The 19,728-nt window shown below is 40.8% G+C and overlaps 3 protein-coding genes across 7 annotated transcripts; 1 reads left to right on the top strand and 2 right to left on the bottom strand.

Moving 5' to 3' along the window:
- Positions 1 to 207: 207 nt before the first annotated feature.
- olfml2ba (olfactomedin-like 2Ba) lies at positions 208 to 8,259 on the bottom strand. The gene is made up of 8 exons (XM_069679440.1): positions 7,862 to 8,259; positions 7,486 to 7,749; positions 7,114 to 7,221; positions 5,671 to 5,832; positions 4,266 to 4,494; positions 2,972 to 3,955; positions 1,404 to 1,580; positions 208 to 1,321 (listed from the first exon to the last, which is right to left on the bottom strand). Exons 1-8 carry the CDS (start codon positions 8,027 to 8,029, stop codon positions 708 to 710), a joined length of 2,706 nt encoding a protein of 901 aa, XP_069535541.1. The 5' UTR covers positions 8,030 to 8,259; the 3' UTR covers positions 208 to 707.
- Positions 8,260 to 8,582: 323 nt separating this feature from the next.
- LOC138607259 (torsin-1A-interacting protein 2-like) lies at positions 8,583 to 14,355 on the bottom strand. Of its 4 annotated transcripts, XM_069679837.1 has the most exons (9): positions 13,948 to 14,355; positions 13,573 to 13,742; positions 12,023 to 12,119; positions 11,816 to 11,917; positions 11,638 to 11,715; positions 11,183 to 11,332; positions 10,579 to 10,698; positions 10,189 to 10,491; positions 8,583 to 10,007 (listed from the first exon to the last, which is right to left on the bottom strand). In XM_069679837.1, exons 3-9 carry the CDS (start codon positions 12,063 to 12,065, stop codon positions 9,247 to 9,249), a joined length of 1,557 nt encoding a protein of 518 aa, XP_069535938.1. In that variant the 5' UTR covers positions 12,066 to 12,119; positions 13,573 to 13,742; positions 13,948 to 14,355; the 3' UTR covers positions 8,583 to 9,246. The 4 variants fall into 4 exon arrangements, with proteins under 4 accessions (XP_069535938.1, XP_069535940.1, XP_069535939.1 ...); XM_069679839.1 differs by lacking the exon at positions 13,573 to 13,742; XM_069679838.1 differs by lacking the exon at positions 13,948 to 14,355 and having other exon boundaries at positions 13,569 to 13,915.
- LOC138607260 (torsin-1A-interacting protein 2-like) lies at positions 14,148 to 18,799 on the top strand. Of its 2 annotated transcripts, none has more exons than XM_069679841.1 (8): positions 14,148 to 14,523; positions 14,775 to 14,894; positions 14,998 to 15,126; positions 15,391 to 15,492; positions 15,584 to 15,730; positions 15,837 to 15,959; positions 16,057 to 16,110; positions 16,203 to 18,799. In XM_069679841.1, exons 1-8 carry the CDS (start codon positions 14,475 to 14,477, stop codon positions 16,985 to 16,987), a joined length of 1,509 nt encoding a protein of 502 aa, XP_069535942.1. In that variant the 5' UTR covers positions 14,148 to 14,474; the 3' UTR covers positions 16,988 to 18,799. The 2 variants fall into 2 exon arrangements, with proteins under 2 accessions (XP_069535942.1, XP_069535941.1); XM_069679840.1 differs by having other exon boundaries at positions 16,054 to 16,110.
- The last annotated feature ends 929 nt before the right edge of the window (positions 18,800 to 19,728 follow it).

The following is a 19,728-nucleotide window of genomic DNA, read 5'->3' as shown; positions in this document are numbered from 1 at the left end:
TGAACCAGCATTGTGTGACCGCTTAGCGTGATTGCCTTTGTCAGGTTAAGTGAAGCCAGATCAGGAAAAGAGACGCTGGTTACATTGAACTCGCTTCGTAGTATGGGCCCCAGGTCTTCTGTCCCTGCAGTTTAATTCACACTCATAAGCAGTCATTAAAGCCGTTATACTTGAACTGATTTGCCAAACAAAGACAATCGTTTCTGTTAGCATTTCTGAACTTTATTGTAGTTTCCTCAGAACAGTCTGATATGGAGGGATTAAGTGCTTTCACAAGACAAAGGTCAACAGCGTTTCCTCACAGAGGGCCTGTGGTATACGATGCAAAGAAAAATCTCATACAAAATAATGTGTGTAAAACATAAAGATGCAGGTTTGGGTATGTTTAAAGAGTATGACAATTGGTTCTTTTACATGAATTTTGATGTGTTACTTGAATGAATTTCTTCTCTCTGCATTCTTTTATCTGATTAGGGTTTTTACAGTATAACAATATATACAGTACAACTTGATGTGTTGACTGAGGGATCAAGATCATTGTTTCATTAGTTCTAGGTAAAAATAAAAATATCTCAACACATGATACACTCAAGTATATTTGTACATTTGGCCCCCGTTTGTCTCCGTACTGACGGCCATGTGGACTGATCTACAATCCATTCAAACCATAGTATAAACTTTTTAAAAGAACTACTGTTTAACGCTCACTACGGGTCTACTAACGCGAAATTAATGTTGTATGTGACTTGGTGTCCGTTGTCCCACGCATATAAAACACCCTCTTTGGGATTGTAGTCTATCTGCGTTGTGTAGGTGTAGTTGTTGGTGAAGGGCATTCTGGGAATCATCTGAGTGTTTGTGTGCGTGTCGAAGGCGTATTCCAGGTTGGCTTCCTTCTTGCTGTGGGTGTCGACAGCGTACAGGACGCCGCACACGATGAAGCAGTTCCCGTAGTGGGTTCTCCTGAGCCCCGTTCTCCACGTGGTCTCCCTCTGCATGCTGAGGTCGGACGGGTTCAGTCGACTCAGAACAATCACTTCCTGTAAGAAGCCCTCATCGTCGAGCGCAGGGTAGATGATCCACAGGCCGCTCTCATCCACGGCAAAGTCGACGTCTGAGTGGGTGCGCCACTCCCATGGCACGGACGACTCCTCGATCAGAGCATCGTGCAGCATGGTCCAGGCGGCCACGTAACGTAGGCGGAGGTCAAACTTGATTATATCTCGGGAGAAGGCACGGTTGTAGTAAAACGCCCCGTCATACACCACATGGCCTGTTCCAATCCAGTTGTAAGGAAGCTTGTATGAGTTGGTAAACCGGCCTGGAAAGGTTAAAGAGCAATGAGAAGAGTAGGACTAATCAACAAAGGGAAAACAAAAGGTAATTCAGTGGCTCTTACTCACCTCCTTTGAAAATGTCCAGGCTGCGGAACTCCAGGAGGTTATTCCCGTAATAGAAGTTTGTAACGTAAATTTTGCCATCATTAGACTTTGGATCCTTCATCCACGCTCCTTCATTCCTGCCATACGTATTGTGAGTTACTGGCTGTGAGATTGTTGCCAAAGTGTCCTTACACTCCCCTGCAAAAGAGTCCGAGAGCCATGGGTGAGGATTAAGAAGCACTTTAACATCATCCAGACCCACATCAGAGGGTCTGAAAATAATTAGAGGCCTTTGTTTTAACTAGATTGAATCACGGAAAGAGTGAGGTTGCCACAAAGGACTGGGTACTGAATTACAACGTTAAAAAATCTGTAGAACATCAATCTCGTATATTGCTTAATGACTTCCAATCCTTTATTAGAATATGAAAATGACAGCACCATGTCAGCCCATACCATTTGTTATTATAGTCAAAGTCACAGCATATTTTCTTTTTGGCTTTAGCTAAGGTGTTTTGTAGCTTCTCCAGCTATCAGGCTCTAGAGATGCTTTTTCAGTCTACTACTATTTCCTGAGGGAAATATCTAAAGCACTATTAAATATACAGCCATTACATTTTCTTCAGACACTCATCATCCCAAGCGGATGACACCTGCTGACTTTGGTGATCATTGACTTTTCCTCTTGCGCCACCATTACGTTGAAACTTGTAGTTTTTAGTGAAACGTCTCACCAACCTTTCAGGGATTGCCATTATATCTGGTTTAAAAATCCAATATGACTAATCAGATCCTTTGTTTTATGATTATTGGCCCAAAGAAGAAAGGACATTCATTCAGTGCTGATTCGTATTCTAGTATGCATGCTATCATGCTAAACTCGGATCGTGAACATATAAAATATGCACCTGCTTAAAGTAATAATCTCAAAGATTTTCATTAAATAATTGTCTCTTTTGTCACTATCTATCACCGAATGAGGTAACACAATGGTGATTGAGCCTATGGCCCTGATGAGTCTTTGCATGTTTCCTTGCATTTGCAGTATATAGTATTATTATGGACTGGGTGTCTGCGGTGACTTTGGCAGAAAAAATCACAAGCAGCGCCCAGTTAGTGACGCGTTTTCCATCACCCAGCAGTGGTTGGTCTGCCAGAGAGGGTAGGCGGAGCTAAGCGGCTGCTTTTTCGGTCTCTGTAAGTGTTGCGAGTAAACAGTAATCTACTATGGCTGAACAGTGTGCTCCCGCAATTACCGTTTATCGCCACAGGTGCCACCAAAGAGAACGAAACTGAGATCTTCAAGATTACAACTTTAACATCAGTATGTTAGCATGCTGACATTAGCATTGAGCTCAAAGCACCACATTGTCCAGTTACTACAGCTACTAGCGTGGCTGTAGACCATTAGTCCCGTTTATTTCTCCTCCCTTCTCGCTTGCCAATCAATACTTTGATCACTGCAACGATTTTTTTGTTTAAAATTAGTTAGTGGTGAAGATTTTTTATAAAATCATGAATTATTTTGGTCTAAGTTTAAATTTAACAAAATGTGTCTTCCCATCATTCAACCTAAAAACTCCACATACCAGGTTTTCTTGAAGTAGATTCCTCCTGTCTTTGCATTGGCTCGTCAAATTCCGGCTGCCCATCCTCCCTGTCTTCCTCCCAGCTGATTTTGTATTTACGCCTGACTTGAGCACCCTTTGTAGTAGTGGTAGTAGTGGTAGTGGTGGTGGTGGTGGTTGTAGCTAAAGAAGAGGTAGTCTCAGGTGTGGTGAAAGGCAGAGAAGGGATCAGTCTCTGAGTGGTTGGAGACAAAGTCGAGCCTAGAGAGAGGGTGGATTCAGTTTCTTGCTCTGGTGTTGTGGTTGCAGCCTGTGTGGAGGTAGCTGTTGTGGAAGCTATCGTGGTCAGGGCAGCTGGTGTTGTGATGCGCATGGTGGCAGTTTGGCTGGTGGTTAAAGCTTCTGTGGCTGTGTTTGGTGCAAGTGTGCTTAAATGAGCTGCAGTGCTGCTAGGGTTGGTTTGCATTCGGTCTCTAACCACCACAGAGGAGGGCTCCATCGTGGTGGTTGGTGTGTTTCTTGTTGTGAGAGCTTGTAGGATTTCTGTTGTGGCTGTAGTTTCAGATAGCTGGGTCGTGTTCGTTGTAGGTTTGATTGATTCCTTGGCAGTGACACTTAAAGGAGTGCTGGTTGGTTTAGCCAAAGGAATTGGCAACTTAGTGATTGCAGTTTGAGTCGTCTGAGGTGCACTGTCTGCCGTCCTGGTTGTTTGTGTTGAGTTGGTTGGGTCAAACATGATTGATGAGTCACTCTGTACATCTATGGACACCTCCACTGACTTAGTTCCAATGGCACTGATGATGTCGTTATTTGAGGTGGGCTCAGATTCTTTCTGTTTTTCTGATTGGCTGGTCTTCTTGGAGTTGTTTAAAGGACCTGTTGTCTTTTGTCGAGGTGATCTTGGTCCCGCCCTCGTCCTGGGGCGAGGGTCTCTGTGCTGCAGGAGATTCTCCTCAATGAAGAGGTTAATTTGGCCATCACCACTGAATCCATGATACTCGAAAACTAGAAAAGAGAAGGGAAAAGTTTCAACGTCAATGTAGAATTATGCAATAGTGCCAACCTGTAAAGTCAGTCGTCTCTGAACTGACTTAGAAGCCACAAAAAGAAGACACCAGATCAAACCAATTACAGCAGGTACATTTTTCCAGATGGTCCTGACAGACAGCTCAGATAAGCTCTAAGCTTTCAGACTATACTGTAATTTTCCATCCAAACCACTCATCAAGTTTCATGGCTGAGGTGGACGTCTAAGGAAAAGTTGAAGGTACGCTTTCAAAGAAAAGCTGTCAATCGCGTGATGACTTGCACTTACAGTTCTCCCCGGGCTCCCCGTCATCCGCCACCATCGGGTCTGGCTCAGATTTATAAAAGGTCATCCCTCTGATGATCATTCCGTTGGGGCCAGTCTTTGACACCTGAGAAGCCTCCTTGTTAGCCACGTTTTTGGGAGTCACCTGAGGTCTGACCTCAATGATCTGAGCAGAAGAATCTGTCTGTAGGACGGATGGATTTTCCCCAATAAACTTCTCCTCATACTTTTCCTGTTAGTGGACAGAAAGAGTTTAAGTGTCATATGATAGTGTGAAGGCTGTTTCAGACTCACATTCATCCTTTTAATTTGGAAAATTTAGATAATCCAAACAGACTGAAAGGTTTTTGAAAGCCTTTTTTCTGTGTTGATTTGTGTACTGAGCTTCTGGGTGCATCGTGACATCACTGAGAAAAACAGGCAGAAAATCTGACGGACTGTAAACATAGCGTTTAGCCATTTTTTGTTTGTTTTTGTCAGTTCATCCAAAAGTTAGCAGATCCATTAACTTGTCCATTATTTATGACTCCTCTTTGCAAAGGTAACAGTGCGTGCACACAGCTCTGGTAAGAACAAAAAGTCACATATGAACCAGGAAGTCAGTCTGTATACTGTGATTGATGTTTACAATGGACATGTAGGTCATGCTTTTATATATATATAAGTTTGGTTAACCTGAGGTTTGTTTCTAGTTTAACTTTTGATCACTAGTGTTATAACAACTTTATGATGTCTATTTTAACTATGTCACCAAATTCACCAGTATCAGTAAATAGTTGCAATAAACCTTAATTACCCTTTAATCGAGATTATTATTAAAAACGTTAAAAAAATGTGTTTTGTTTTAGTCATTTTTCTCAAATAACCTTGTAATATTCTGCTCCTCTGATACATATTAACCTTCAAGATCCAGGTCCAGCACACTGCTGCACAGGCTCTCCAGTTTTAATCAAGCTGTCATGGATCGGAGCCCAGTGGTTCAGTCACTCACTGGTCTGAGGTCTGGTCTTGTCCACAGGGTCTGCCAAACCTTCCAATTACCTTGATAATTCTCTTGCACATTTTTGCTCCTTAATCGTGGACACAATGATTTTATGGATGCGTTTTTGGAAAGAACATATAATTGGTGCGTTTGTTTCGGAGGAACACAAAATTTAACAATGTTTCCCCAGTCTTAGCAACATGTGATTCAAATCACTTTTTTTATACGTTTTCCTTCCTCGATTCAGTTAATTCAGTCAGAGCTCTACAACTGCTTTTAATATAGTACACCATATATCAGGATTTGTCTTACAATGTTAATGGGTGTAACAAAAAATTATGAGACTATTTTATAACAGAATTGTAAATAGATTACTGTCAACAATCTATGGACTCTGTGATGTGAGTGTTGAGATGTCACACCTACCTCTGGGTTTTGATACACTGCGGCACTGCTGACCTCACTGAGTCTCTTCCTCTCCTGATGCCGGTTGGGTGGAGGGGTTGTTGGGCCTTCAGTCACCTCTGCCTTGATCAGAGGGCTCTCCTGGGGCTTCACCTCATCCGTGGCGTTGTTCAAAGACACCACCTTCATGCGGTCATGGACAAAATCAAAGTGATGATCAGAAACACTGTTCACGTTTTATAGGATGAGGGCAGTGATCACAACCGGAAGGTGAAAAGTACCAGTGGAGATCTTGAGTCATTAAGAGGCATTTTCCACAATATTCAAACTTGTAAGTCATGCCATTATGTAAAGAAAAGATTACTGATTTTATTTACACCTTTTTTTCTTCCCACATTTAAATGTTTCCTGTGCTTATTTCTCCCTTACCAGAATGCACTGTCACATGCAAAATGCATCTTTGTGACCTAACAGTGACGTCATTACACTTAATTCTCCACAACTGATCTTCATGTGTCATACCAGGACAGTTACAGCTAAAACTAATGTAATCAATACTGGACATGCCTGATTTACCTATTCATCTGAATATCTTTGCATGCTAAGACAGGCAATATACGTATGTTGAATGTGACACCGTATTCAAGTGTTTTGAATAATGCCACAGTTTTAAGTCCAGTTCAACACAGTGCCCGTGGGAAAAGACACATTCGAACATTTAAGGGCATTATACTGTGGATATTATAATAATATAATGGTGAAATAAAACCCGTTAACGTGTGTAACACAAGGATTCCAAACTAATTCAGTCTCTATATCAAGTCTCTGCAAGTAGTTTTGTAATTTAGTGACTCAAAACACTCCCATGGCACACTCACACAGATGTACGTAGATGGTTAGACTCTTATCTGTCAGGGCATGTAACCCTCAGGTAAGTTGTTGCACCTGTTTCTTCAAAAACAACTGCATAATGTTTGTGATTTAATTCAGTACAAAGAGTTTGGTGACCAATTCAAGTTTAACAAATTTCACTGTTTCAAGGCAAATTGTTCATTGCAGCTACATTTCTGAGTTAAACACATACTCAAATCAAAATCAAATTTTATTAACGGAAAACACTATTCTGCATCACTTAATGAACATTTATCCTTTAATAATAACTATCAATTTACTAATGTATCAATGGAAAAATAATATAAATGGTATTTTGTTGTTTTAGATGGTCAGTCTGCTATTTTTTCAGAAGGGCTCAATTCTCTTAAACTTCCACGTGTGATGGAAAGCATGAGCACTCCTTCCAGGTCCAGCCCCTAATAAATCTGAAAACTGGCCCAGGGACTGTTTTCTATTTGACCCACTTAATGCAGAAGCCACCAGCCTGATACCAGCTATTTGTTCTTCGGTTTTACAAACATCATTCCGCTGATCTTTGCAAAAAAAAATAATGGTTCATTTGTAGTGTACCTTTTCAATGTGTTCCACGCGATCCAGGAGCTTAGTGGTAATGGAGTGCAGCTTGAGTAGATCCATGCCGTAGAAGGAGCCCTCCAGCAGCTCCAGGATGGTGGAGAGCTGCAATGATCAAGTGGATTCCGTCAAAAGGGTTTGACCAATTCAAAACAAGCCGTGCGTAAAACGGTCAAGCCCCAGCCCAAACTCACAGTCCCTGATTATGAATGAACTTAAATCATGACATCCACACCCCAAGTGATCCAGGGCTCTCTATAAACCATCAGGCGAACAAGACAGCAGCTTGTAGCCATTTGGCTCTAGAGCGCTGTATTACGTATTGGAGGCTCTAGTATGTAAGAGAAACAGACGGGATGAAGTCTTCACCTTCACATTCTCTTTCCCAGCTTCCCTAAGTTTTTTCAGCCTGAACTCTCCCTCGCACGGGTTGACCGCTGACGGAGGAGCGATGCAGGCGCACTTGCACTCTGGTCCAGATGAGATAGTTTCCACGGTGTAGAAGTCCTGCACAGCGGCGCTCCCTTCTTCTATCCGCCGGCAGGCGCTCCTGCTCAGGGGTCTGACAACACATTTACAGCGACAGTCAGAGCCTTCCGAGAGGGCTTTCACTTTGTCATAATCACCCAGCAGCTACAAAGAGAAAAGGACGAATGTATTTTCCACGCTCAATCAAAAACGTTCGAATTTTACGCACAGAATTATGACCACAAAACATATGAATGAAAGAAAAGTTTCCTCCTACCTTAGAGAGGATGCTCTCCTGGCCATCTGTTTCCTCCTGCAGCCTGTCATCATGCTCTGCCCTGATCTCATATTGTGACCCGGGATCTTCACCCCAGGCCATTGGCGCTGCAGAGCCCCGTGCAAAAAAAGCACAGCACACCAAGATTACAAGGCATAACTTATGCATGACGTGAGGCTCACAGTGCGCCGTAAAAGAAATAATCAGTATTCTAGCAGGCACAGCCTGTCACGTAATAATGTAGCTGCCAAGAAATTGTCATAGCCTGCTTCTGGCTGCAAAATTAGAGGTGCATCCAGAGGTGTCATCAGATAGATCAAGCTTTATAGCGCGATGCCATCGATCTCATTGCCACAGTTACCGCGGGAGAATCTTCAGTGTAGATAAAGCGTGCACTCTGTGAGAGAGCAGCCGGCTTCTGCTGCAGCTGCAGCGCTGACAGGAGGCGGACCTGACCGCACTAAAGGAGGAGTTGCTTCAGACGACTTCTCAAACATGATGAGCAGCACAACTTAAGAGACATAAAGTTAATAAAAGTTTGAGTGTTATCTTGAATCCTCTATGAGCTTCAAACTGCAGTTTAATGTTCTGCAGCATATTTGCAGGTTAAATGTGAAACAGCAGCTTGTTGCATGTTGGCAGGTTTCTTTGTTGTTTATCAGTTTCAGCCGTGGCTTTGCTGCCCTCTAGCCGCAGCCGTGTGAATTACAATGGCAACAAATAATATTCCAGTGCTTTATTTGTAAATTAAGGCACATTTATTCTATTTACATTAGACGTCTTGATACATGTATGTGTGCACAGAAAATGGAACATGGAAAGTTCATTTAAGGCACAGGGTGCCATGAAGGTTTAAAATCTGCAGAAAAAACATTCTTCGACATAAAAATGAATCAACCCTGTGTTGTGCTACCAAAAGAACAGTTCTGCCTTGTAACCCTTTTTGATCACTATCCATAGGGGAACAACCACGCATTCATTATATACATTTAAAAGTTTATGCACATTGCAGCAGTTACCATCAAAATTGCACACGTTCTGGCAAATCCACAAATCTTCCAGTTGAATCACTTCTCATTTTGCAATTGGATTACACATTTAATTAAATACTTAAGAACCTCACCCTCTTGTCTTTTTCATGATAAAAGTCCATAGAAATGAATATAAATGTCCCATAATGTAATTTTACTAAACTTAAATTATTATATCTACGTTATGCCTTCATCTGTAGTGAGCCTCAATTTAACTTTATGTAAGAACCCTTTCTTACATTAAAACCTGTGCTATCAGCCTCAGACTGGCCAGAGTCATCCAGTGAGAAATCTGATTGACAGGTAGAAGAGTTTGGTGCTTTGACTTAAAACAAGAGTGATTATTCATGTCCTCTAGCATCCCTCATGCTCTATCCTTTCCTCTGCTACCACAGGCAGGATGAGGTGAGAAATACGGCTCCACAGTCCCCCGTACTTGTCAAGGTCCATCCTGTCATAAGATACGGGATGGCTACCAGAGAGGAACTTCTTCTGAAGGTGGTCGTCCACCATCTCCTCCACAGTACTCAAACGACTCATGGCAGGAATCTCCTCTTCTTCATCGAGCAGCACTGTGAAGATCAGACAAGTCTTCTTGTATGCGGCGTTTTCATGGTCGCAGTAGCGATAGAAAATAAGAGTGGAACCCGGAGGCAGCTCCTCGAAGCGGTGAATGACGGCCACGGGTTTGTCTCCTTCAAAAGCTCCCTGCAAGTTGCTGTCGATGTCCAGTTTGACCTGGTCGCTGTCCTGGCTGGCTTTGCTTGCTCCGTCGATGTGGAGGACGGAGGCGTTGTGGGCAGAGGAGAAGGCGGAGGCCAGGCCCTGAGCCAGGCAGTGCAGCGTCCTCTCGGCTCGGAGGCCAGCAGTCAGGATCAGGCTGACCGGCTCTGTGGGCTGGGATGTCTGGAGGTGCCTCAGCAGGTGGATCCTGCTCCTCTTCCAGAGGTCAGCACGCTGGTTAGGGAACTTAGTCACTACTTTTTCCATCTGCCTCAGGAAGATGTCGATTTGCTGCTCGTCGTTTTTCTGTGGTGGCGACTCCGTATGGAAGAGATGTTGCATCAGGACGGCAAGAACCACAACACCCACAACTATCAGGTATCTTCTGTTTCCTATAGACAGGAGGCACATGTTCTCTTAACCAGTGCTTTACAGTAATTCTCAAATTATTTGTAACCATTCATATACAATGTCAGAGAACTCATGACAATCAGGAAGGTCTTTGCTGTCATTTGATTTAAAAGTTTTACTTAAACAATAGAAGATTAAAATGAGGAAAAGAAACATATTTACCTCCAAGAATTCCAGCAGGGCCAGTAGTCTCCTGAGGGGTCGGACCAATGGTTTCGACTTTTTTTCTCTGTTCACACAACTCTTCTTCTACCGAGACTTTCCGGGGCAGTGCTGTCTGCCGGGATGTTGTGTCCTCTTCTGGATCCTGTTCTTCTTTAGGAGCTGAAACCTTCTCAACTTTTTTTCTCTGTTCACATAACTCTTCTTGTACCGAGACTTTCGAGGGCAGTGCTGTCTGCGGGGAGGTCGTGTCCTCTTCTGGATGTCGTTCTTCTTCTCTAGGAAATGAAACCTTCTCATCATCTGACCAGAGAGAAAAAAAAAAACACAAACTAAGCTAAACAAACACATTGACTGAAACTAGTCACTAAAATTTGAGAAAAGACTCACCCTCCTCAGCTTCAGTATTTGTGTTGCCGGTGCCTGGGGACTCTTCATTAAATTTAAGTCCATCTACTTTGTCACCTTTTGCTGCTTCTGTTTCTGCCTTTTCCCCAGTTTGGTTCTTTCCTGATAAAATCAGAATAATTTAACTTCCCAACAGCTCAAGTGTCATCGTTTCTAGAGTTACATTTTAAGTGAGTTTCCTTTTTATTCTTCTAGTATTTAAGAATTACGTCCCACATATACATTAAAACAGAAGAGATCACTTCTCAATTGGATAAAGAATAGGTGATTTGTTTGAAATTACTTTATTCTTTAACAGACTCATAGCAACGGACACAAAGAGGGAAATTCACACTTAAACAGGCAGTTTATCTTATAAAATAGACTTGAACAAAATGCAAACCTACATCCTTTTCCTCTCTGGAAACACACTCTTCATGAAACTGAATGTTCATTAGCAAGATTGACCTGAAAGCCTGAATAGACTTGGCCACACAGTATATAGACTTCAGCACAACACAGTAAAAAGAGCAGTTACAAAGGACACATGTCAGTAGCAACTATGCCAAATTAGTAGATTAAATAATTGCCCTGGAAATCTCCTCACCTGTCATTGTCAGCTGCTCATTTCTTGATGTCTCTCTTATGCCATCACCCTGACCTCCATCATCAGTCTGTGGTGGGGTGCTGTTCTCCGTATCTGGAGTAGAAGATTCTTCCGTGGGACATCCCTTCTTCTCTTCAGCCGGAACAATGTCTGTGGTAATTACACAAATCAATCATCAAAGTAATGTTCTGACTGAAGGACCAAGTTTTGATTTCTTTTATTTCTAAGAAACCCATTTCCACCTAAGTACGGAAAGAAAGATGCTGTGCCATTGTAACCACTACAAACTCAGATTTTGGAGCAAGGGAACGAAAAAAAACAACTATCACACTGAATAAATGACTAAGCTCCCTGTGGATTTTTCCATGACCACATTTGTCTATGAAAAACTATTTGATGGAAATGAAACACTAACATGAAGCAATGAAAACCATATATAATACTTTTTTACTTACTTTCAACTTCAGCCAGCTCCAGGTCTTCACTGCTCTCACTTTTAGTTTCCTTGTTTGTGGGTACAGATGATGAAGTTGCTTTGAAGGTGAGACAGGAACCATATTGGATAAGTACACTAGACGCAGACACACATGTGGTAAAGACACCCCGATTGGAAACCTTGCTTGAGTCATTTACCTTCTGGTGGTTTTACGTTTACATTTGTATCAGTCTCCTCAGGTTTGTATCCATCATGATCGGAGACATGATCCATATTTAACTGTGTTTCTTCTTTCTCATCTGCAAAAAATAAATCACATAAAGAAAAGTACACTTTTAACTGAAATATTTTGTAATATTAGACCCAATATAAAATATAGGGTTGTGTGACTGGTATGACAGTACCTGCTGATGGCTGGTGGATGATATCTGTAGGTTGCTCTGCCATGTCTTAGGATGGGGGTTCTTCTTCAAAGAAGACAGCTGATTGGATGTTCCAAAGCTGCTTAAAAAAAGGCATGACATAAGTTCAATACTATTTATAACTGTCTGAACACCCCAAAGATTCAATTAACAATGACTTGCCACAACCAAAATGTAAGGCTTTCGATTACTTGTCAGCTCATCTTAAAAAATAAAATCTACCACTGGAATCATTGAATTGTTTATTACTATGTTGCAGGGGATTGCTAAATTACATTCAGGCTCTAGGGAGTATACAACAGCTGAATTTGCTGTATGGTATGTTTTAATTGAGATATCAGTTAGAGCCCTCAAAACCTGTTACTGATACAATTTGGATTTAACGCTAATATTACAGCTTAATTCTGCGTTGAAATGTTTACTTAAAGGAGGAAAATGGTTGTCCTGGTTTAGTTTGCTTCAGTTAATTAAGATAAGATAAGATAAAAAGATAAGATAGAACTTTATTAATCCCGAAGGAAATTATAATACCAGATAGCTCAAAAAATACAGTACAAATGAGACAAATGCAAAAAAACAACTCAAATATAAGTGAAAATATAAATTATAAAGTGCATGGGTTAATGCAAAATTGTACACAAACATTATATTGCTCCTGATACTGCACATGGTACTAATAAATAAGCGGAAGTATTGCACAGGATTATGCATCTATCAATAAACATGAATACAAATATAAATGTGGCCATAAAATTACTATTGCACATAATGAATATAATATAGCCAGATATAGAAAAATAATATTACACAGTTGCACATGGTGAACATAATATAACCTGATACTGAAGGTGTTATTGCACATTATATTAGAAGTTGCACATGATGATAAGAAGTCCCATCATGCTACATTTTCCTGCTGAACAGGGAGGAGTTATACAGTCTTATGGCCACAGGTAGAAAAGACTTCTTGTTGCGCTCTGTGGTGCTCTCAGTCTACCGCTGAAGGTGCTCTGGTAGGAATCCAGTGACAGTGTGGCGTGTAGGGGGTGAGAGGTGTTGTCCATGTTATTGAGGATTTCCTCAGCATCCTCCTCTCAGACACTAGCTACACTCCCAGGACAGAGCCAGCCTTGGCCACCACCGAGTGATAGAACATCTGCAGTATGGTTCCGCAGACGTTGAAAGATCTGAGTCTCCTCAGGAAGTACAGGCGGCTCTGACCTGTCACCAGTAGCGACTTTAGCAGGCTGTCGCCCGGGACGGAACCAGTAGTGGCCAAAGATTAAACTTAAAACCTTTACGCAGATTCTCGTAAGCTGGGCATTAGCGTTACCAGCAAAACTTACAAAACAAAGCTAATGGCATACATTATAAAATCCTGTTAAACTAGGTAGCTGGCAGGTTAACTGACAGATTAAAGATAGCTAACAGTAGGCTAGTCGGCCTAGAAATGCTAGCTACTTTAGCCCACAGTTATCAAATTAATACATGGCTTTAGCCAGAAAGAACAACTAATACTAATACTTACTTACCAAACGTGACGTCGATCACATCACAGTGTAGTACGACTATAGACTGTATAAAAAGGTGGACGACACGACGTCTCCCTAAAAAACCAAAACATTTCAAGCGCCCCCTGTTGGCTGCAGTATAGGTCATAAAGCCCGCCTCCTCCATGTTAAAAGGTAGAACATGGGTCAAACTGTAAAATCAAAATACATGCCGAATAAATTTTTCTGACAAGTTTATTTTTAATTAGTTATTGGATGCTGTCAAAATGATGACTGACAGCTCTGTTGACAAATACGTCTCCCGCTGCTTATCAGTTCCGGATTAGCAGAGTGGAGGACGAACGGCGAGAGGAAACGTAACAAAAACAATCACTACAGTCATTGAAGTTTCCATACCTGTGAACGTTAACCTCAGACCAACACAATGAAGCTGTTCTGCTGTTAAACACGGCGGTGAGCGAGATCCTTGCTATTTTTTCGGTAAATTAAGTGTGCGTTTTGGTTAGCAGATGTGGCTACGGCGGCGCCACCCGCCGATCTCTACTGCGCAGACGCTGGCTCCATATGACGTCACCATCGCAAAATCATGGGGCTATTTTGGCATCACTTTCGTACAGTGCGAGCAGATGAAGACGCGTCGTCCATTTATTGAGTACGACCAACATAGCCCTTCCTTATCTTTTCTGTTACGTGTGTCTGAGCCGCACTGGCAGGTCACCAACATTCAGGCGGAACCTTCTGCCAGGTTTCTGCGGCGATCGCTAAATGTGACGGAACTTATTTCCGGGTATCAACGTCGTCCTGTCACAAAATGTTTCCCCTTACAATTATAGGGAAGTGAATCGCTTGTCTGTTCTTGAGCACGATGTTCCGCATTGTTTAATTGTTGTTTTTGTCATCACTTGAGTTGTAGCACTTCATAAATGGATACTGAAAATCGCTCCCTGAGACGATCGAAAAGGCGATCATCAGGTAACGTTTAAGATGAGGAAATGAATAATTAAGCTAGCTAGCTAAACCCCCGAAGCTAACTAAATTCAGCTGTCTTGAACTTCGATAACAAAACACCTTTAACTGTTACTTTACATAAACTTAGCCTACTTAACAATGTAAACTATCAAATTACCTGTGCCGGAGTTCTTTGGCGTTTTGTTTAGTCTACCGTAAAGCAGTTTTGAGGACTCACATTCACTATAATTAAATTATTACTTGCCCCTTTCCAGTATTGAGTGTTGAACCGACCCCCAGGGCTCCCCTAACGAGGACCAAAAAGAGAGAAAACCAAGCTCCTGTTGCAGCTGTCAATGGGTCCGGAGATATAGAAAATGGCACTGAGGATGAAGGTAGGATGCTTCACTTAGCACTTTGACAAGTTACAACGACCGTTAACCCTCAGTCTGTTTTACTGATTGTTGTGTAAAACCCACTTTACTTCCCACTTAACAGAGTCCCCGAGGAAGAAGATCCGACTGGAGACTGAAGGAGAAGGAGAATCAGATGAAGATTTGGAGAAAGCTGAATACCAGGAAAAAGACATTAGGCAGGGTCACTTTCATGAACCAAAAATATGCAAAGGTAAGGCAATTAGATATGCATGGAATGCAATGACTCAATTAACTATTTATTGTACAAGTAGTTATTATATATGTAATATGTAAAATTTTAAAACATAAATTGTTCCTTATAATTACCTGAACCGAAAGTAACATCTACATAGTGCTTATGTAATGCACCATATAATTCATAATTTTCATATTTATCATTAGCAATTATATAAAGCACAAAATGCACATGTACTTCTGTATAATCTCATTAAGTTTTTACCTCTTTATTAATCAGGCGCCCTTGGAGATGTGAATTTATTCCCTCGAGTATCTATGGGTACACGCATCTCCCGCAATGCTATAGATAAATATGCAGACACGAAGAAAAACGATAAAGGTATACAAACACGATTGCTTCATTCCGCATGGAAATTATTTCATTTAGGGAGAATAATGCAGTAATCTTTTTCTGGTTGGTTTGTTTTCAGTAAAGCCATTATCAAAAGGACCTGTTGCCTCCGACAAGTCTGCCACGCAGATCAGATCACCAATACACAAACACAATGTGCCGACTTCCAAGCCCACCAGCATGGCCGAGTACCAGAGGACGATGGAGGCCAAAGCCAAGAGCTCTAGTATGGAATACATTTATATTTAGCTAGATTTAAGCATCTGTCCAATGAATTGACATCTCTAAAACTGATCAGATTTATGCATTACTAAATTCTGCCTCATCTTTAGGTTTACTGACATATAACCACCATCTCCCAAGCGGAATTCCAGCCCCACAGAAATCATACACAAAGCAAAGACATGTGAATAACTTACCAAAACAAAAAGTCGCTGTTCAGCACAAAAAACAAGGTATTGCAGCTTCATCTGAATATTACAGACCTTAGCAAGCTCTAATGTAGCTGTAACAATTTGATATCGATTGACGTGAGATTTTCTCTTTTAGAAGGGATTAAAAGAACTACTGCTGTTACCAAGAGAAGCTCTGAATATTCATCTAGAGGTAAGCCATGGTCATTTTAATTACATTATCTTTATACCAATAGATACTTGTTTTATGTTTTTTACCACCTACATATGAAAATTGTCTTTCAGGATTCATGTGGTATCTATGGCGTTTGGTTCTCCTGCTGCTGCTCGGTTCTGCTGTCTTTCTAGCATACAAGGGCATCATTATACGCCAAAGTATTGCAGGTGGGGGTGAACATCCATCTAGGACTGTGAACCCAGAAATGTTTGCAGATCAGTTGTCTCTTCTTGAATCTCGGTTCCCCAGTCAGCGTCCTGAGTTATGGAAGAGGAGCAAGATCCACCTGGAGAGGCACCTCAGAACAGCCCAGCCCACAGAGCCAGTGAGCCTGATCTTTACAGCTGGCCTCAGTGCTGAGAGGACGCTGCACTGTCTGGCTCAGGGGCTGGCCTCCTCCTTCTCGTCTGCTCTAAACGCCTCCGTCCTCCTCATCGATGGAGCCAGCATGTCAAGCCAGGACAGTGACGAGGTCAAACTGGACATTGATAGCCAGTTGCAGGCAGCCTTTGAAGGAGACAAACCCGTCGCTGTTATTCACCGCTTCGAAGAGCTGCCTCCAGGCTCCACACTTATTTTTTATCGCTACTGCGACCATGAGAATGCAGCATACAAAAAGGTGTTTCTGTTGTTTACTGTGCTTCTGCCTCAAGATGAAGTCGGGGCTGGGGTGAGTCTTACGGATGTGGAGGAGATGGTGCAGGACTATGTTAAGGAGAGGTTGGTTGGCTCAAGCAGCCCAACTGCTTTCAATGAGATGGACAATGACAAGTATGGGGGACTGTGGAGCCGCATTGCTCATCTCATCTTACCTGTTGTGTCAGAGAAGGAAGTAGAGCAAAAAGAATGCTGATGAGCCAGAACTATATCACGTGTGCTGTTATATTTTTCGACTGAACTTGTTTGCTTTATAATTCCTTTCTTTAAGAGGTAAAGTTGTACTCAAGATGTAGTCCCATGTTGATGATTCAGTTTGTCTGCTTCCAAGATGTCCAGCACTGATTTTTACTTTGCATACATGTACAGGCTTTTCATAAAGATGTAACAGAGATGTTACAACAGCATCCTGTTTTCAAAGTATTAAATGAAGATTGTCATGCAGATTTAGCATACAGGATATAATTTGATTAATTTTGTCCTTGTTCTGTGTCATAAATCAGTTTCATTATCACGTTGCTCCACTGCTTCTCAGCCTTTCCCATGTTAAAAGAGTCTTTGGCGATTGACCAGCGTAGTTTACACTTGGTCCTTTTTTGGAACTAACCAAAATAACTTATTGTCCAACGACATGTTTTGTTTTGGGAAAAAAAATCACATTTCCTGTTTTTTAATCACTGGACCAGCGTCAGTTTATTTTATACATTTCTGTTCAATGTCCCAATGAGGATGTGTGTCCCTTTCCTTGTGTACAATATTTAAATTGTTTTGCACTAAAATTGTGTGATTTTGCTTTAACTACTTCATATAAGAGTACTGGCTTTTTATTAAGGTAAATATTTTATATTCTTTTTTCTAAATGTTTATATTTGTGTTTTGTTTTCTCTTTCCGAGACTGAAATATTTTTGATAGCTGTATATATATTGGATATTCAAAGGTTTGTTTGTTGCATCTGTTCAGTAACCACTGAAATGTACCTATCAGCGCAGAAACAGACTAGCTCTCACTAAGTGATTTGAATTTGTATAAAATATTTTGACTAAATGTTAGTCAGCGAGTCACAAAATGTGCCTTAAACACTCGTGTGGAGAATATTTGACTGTTTGTAAATCACCAAATCGGTTCAGTTTTGGAACCCAAACAAAGTTTCTTGCGAATGTTGTTTTCGTAATGCAGGTAAGTGTTCTGTTTTTTGTGCTTTCACTCATTCCTCTTATGTCTTCATTCTGAGATGAATTTGGTTTTGCTCATATGAATACATGTACATTTTCAATGAAGATTATTTTCATAATTAGAAGAGTAAATTGTGTAACCCATTGTTGTGCTTTACTCTCAATGTGCACTTTGCCACTTATAATATAGCGAAGAACATTCACCTGCTTTTGATGATACGTACTTGGAACAACAACAGGAGTTCAATTACTTACAGAGCTGTTAAGAGGAATGAGCCATTTCTGAACACTATGAACTGGAGTAAAATAAGGAATCGCAAGCGAAAATAAATGCGAAGATGCTGCAACATCTCCATTGTTCTTCCAAGCAAACAAGGAAGTTGGAGCAAGTTCAATGATTGACCTCATGGAAAGGTTACATATTTGGGTGAATCATCTACAATAACACTGACATACTGGTAGCTGTAGATTGTTCCCTTCCAAGTAATGGTGAAAATCATGAATCATTTATGAATCCACCACCATTATTTTTAAAGCAGCAGTACTTGTTTGCATAGTGAACAACTGAGTTGAAGATTAACATTAATAGAGTGGCAGACACATTTACATGTATTGTGAATGGATTTTTCTTTTTAAGCTATGGACATTGTAGCACAAACATGTTTTGCATGTGTTGCCATTGTAAGCCTAAAGAGGTCTTGAGTGATGTGCAACAATTCAAACTAATCAATAGTCATAGTTGTCCTGCAGTGCTGAACATGAAGGGAGTAAAGTTGTAGTAAAATAAAGGATTTAATGGGCAGTTTAATTGTGGTAATTTATTGCTGTTTAAGAAATGTAATTAAAAGAGTAAAACAGTAGAATCAGAATCAGTTTTATTGGCCAAATATGTGCGCACAGACAAGGATTTTTTTTCTTTACTGTCAACGCACAGACATACAAATTGACATACTGCACTTAAAACTAGGACGGGTTAGACAAAGTAACAGACACTTATACATATATGTATTAATATCTGGACACAGCAAGTTTAAGTTGAATTGCACCATAGCTTAGTGAGAAGTTTACAGAGTTGTTCATACAACAATAACAAACATTTATGAATAATGAATAGAGACAGCTGCTTTTGAATTCCCAGTCAAAGCACAGTAACCATTAATATCCCGTTGAATGTTGTCCTCGTAGGCAACTTCTGATAAGATAACCAACATATAGTAAAATTGTATATATCTTGAAAAAAAAGGAAATTGTGTCTCTTCATTCCTAATGGATCACAATGACATGTTTTTTCCTTCCTCAGACACTGAACTATGAGCATTTCTGTGACCTCAGACAGTCCAGTGTTAGCAGCAATAAGCTTGTACGTGAGGTCAGCTGCAGTGTGAATTTCTTTTAAGAAAATAAAGACTAGCGCCTATAAATGTTCATCAACAATCTTTTTTCCATGATGAAGACGAGATGTTTACAAGCTTAAAATCGTTGATAAAAAAATGAAAACAAACACTGAGGACACGTAGACTATGTTTGTTTTTGTTAACGAGACGAGAAAATGTTAGTAATGGGCTGTATCGTAAAATCTGAAACTGAAACAGACTTTATGATCCATTTATCTTCTGTACTTTAATCTGATCTACAAACCTTTAATCTTGATTTAAGAATCTTAAACACAAAGGAGGGTTTGTGTTAAGAAGACAAAGGAGTAGAAATGCTGGGTCTTTGTAATAATGACATACAGGTGCTCATTGGATACTTCAGGTTGTTAAT

This window comes from Semicossyphus pulcher, unplaced genomic scaffold (assembly GCF_022749685.1).
Source record: "Semicossyphus pulcher isolate SPU_LCO1_2020_fin unplaced genomic scaffold, fSemPul1.0.p SCAF_4, whole genome shotgun sequence".
Taxonomy (NCBI): domain Eukaryota; kingdom Metazoa; phylum Chordata; class Actinopteri; order Labriformes; family Labridae; genus Semicossyphus; species Semicossyphus pulcher.
Note: the sequence above shows the minus strand (reverse complement) of the source record. Positions and strands in the feature narration are given on the sequence as shown.

Excerpts from the sequence above, each read along its gene's own strand:
- olfml2ba (XM_069679440.1), bottom strand. The coding sequence starts at position 8,029 with ATGCATAAGTTATGCCTTGTAATCTTGGTGTGCTGTGCTTTTTTTGCA. Across the intron at positions 7,222-7,485 it reads CTGGGAAAGAGAATGTGAAG|CTCTCCACCATCCTGGAGCT; the intron begins GTGAAGACTTCA and ends TGATCATTGCAG. Across the intron at positions 1,581-2,971 it reads ATCTACTTCAAGAAAACCTG|GGGAGTGTAAGGACACTTTG; the intron begins GTATGTGGAGTT and ends ACTCTTTTGCAG.
- LOC138607259 (XM_069679837.1), bottom strand. The coding sequence starts at position 12,065 with ATGGCAGAGCAACCTACAGATATCATCCACCAGCCATCAGCAG. Across the intron at positions 11,918-12,022 it reads CATCCACCAGCCATCAGCAG|ATGAGAAAGAAGAAACACAG; the intron begins GTACTGTCATAC and ends TATTTTTTGCAG. Across the intron at positions 10,699-11,182 it reads TGAGCAGCTGACAATGACAG|GAAAGAACCAAACTGGGGAA; the intron begins GTGAGGAGATTT and ends TGATTTTATCAG.
- LOC138607260 (XM_069679840.1), top strand. The coding sequence starts at position 14,475 with ATGGATACTGAAAATCGCTCCCTGAGACGATCGAAAAGGCGATCATCA. Across the intron at positions 14,524-14,774 it reads ATCGAAAAGGCGATCATCAG|TATTGAGTGTTGAACCGACC; the intron begins GTAACGTTTAAG and ends GCCCCTTTCCAG. Across the intron at positions 15,127-15,390 it reads TGAACCAAAAATATGCAAAG|GCGCCCTTGGAGATGTGAAT; the intron begins GTAAGGCAATTA and ends TTTATTAATCAG.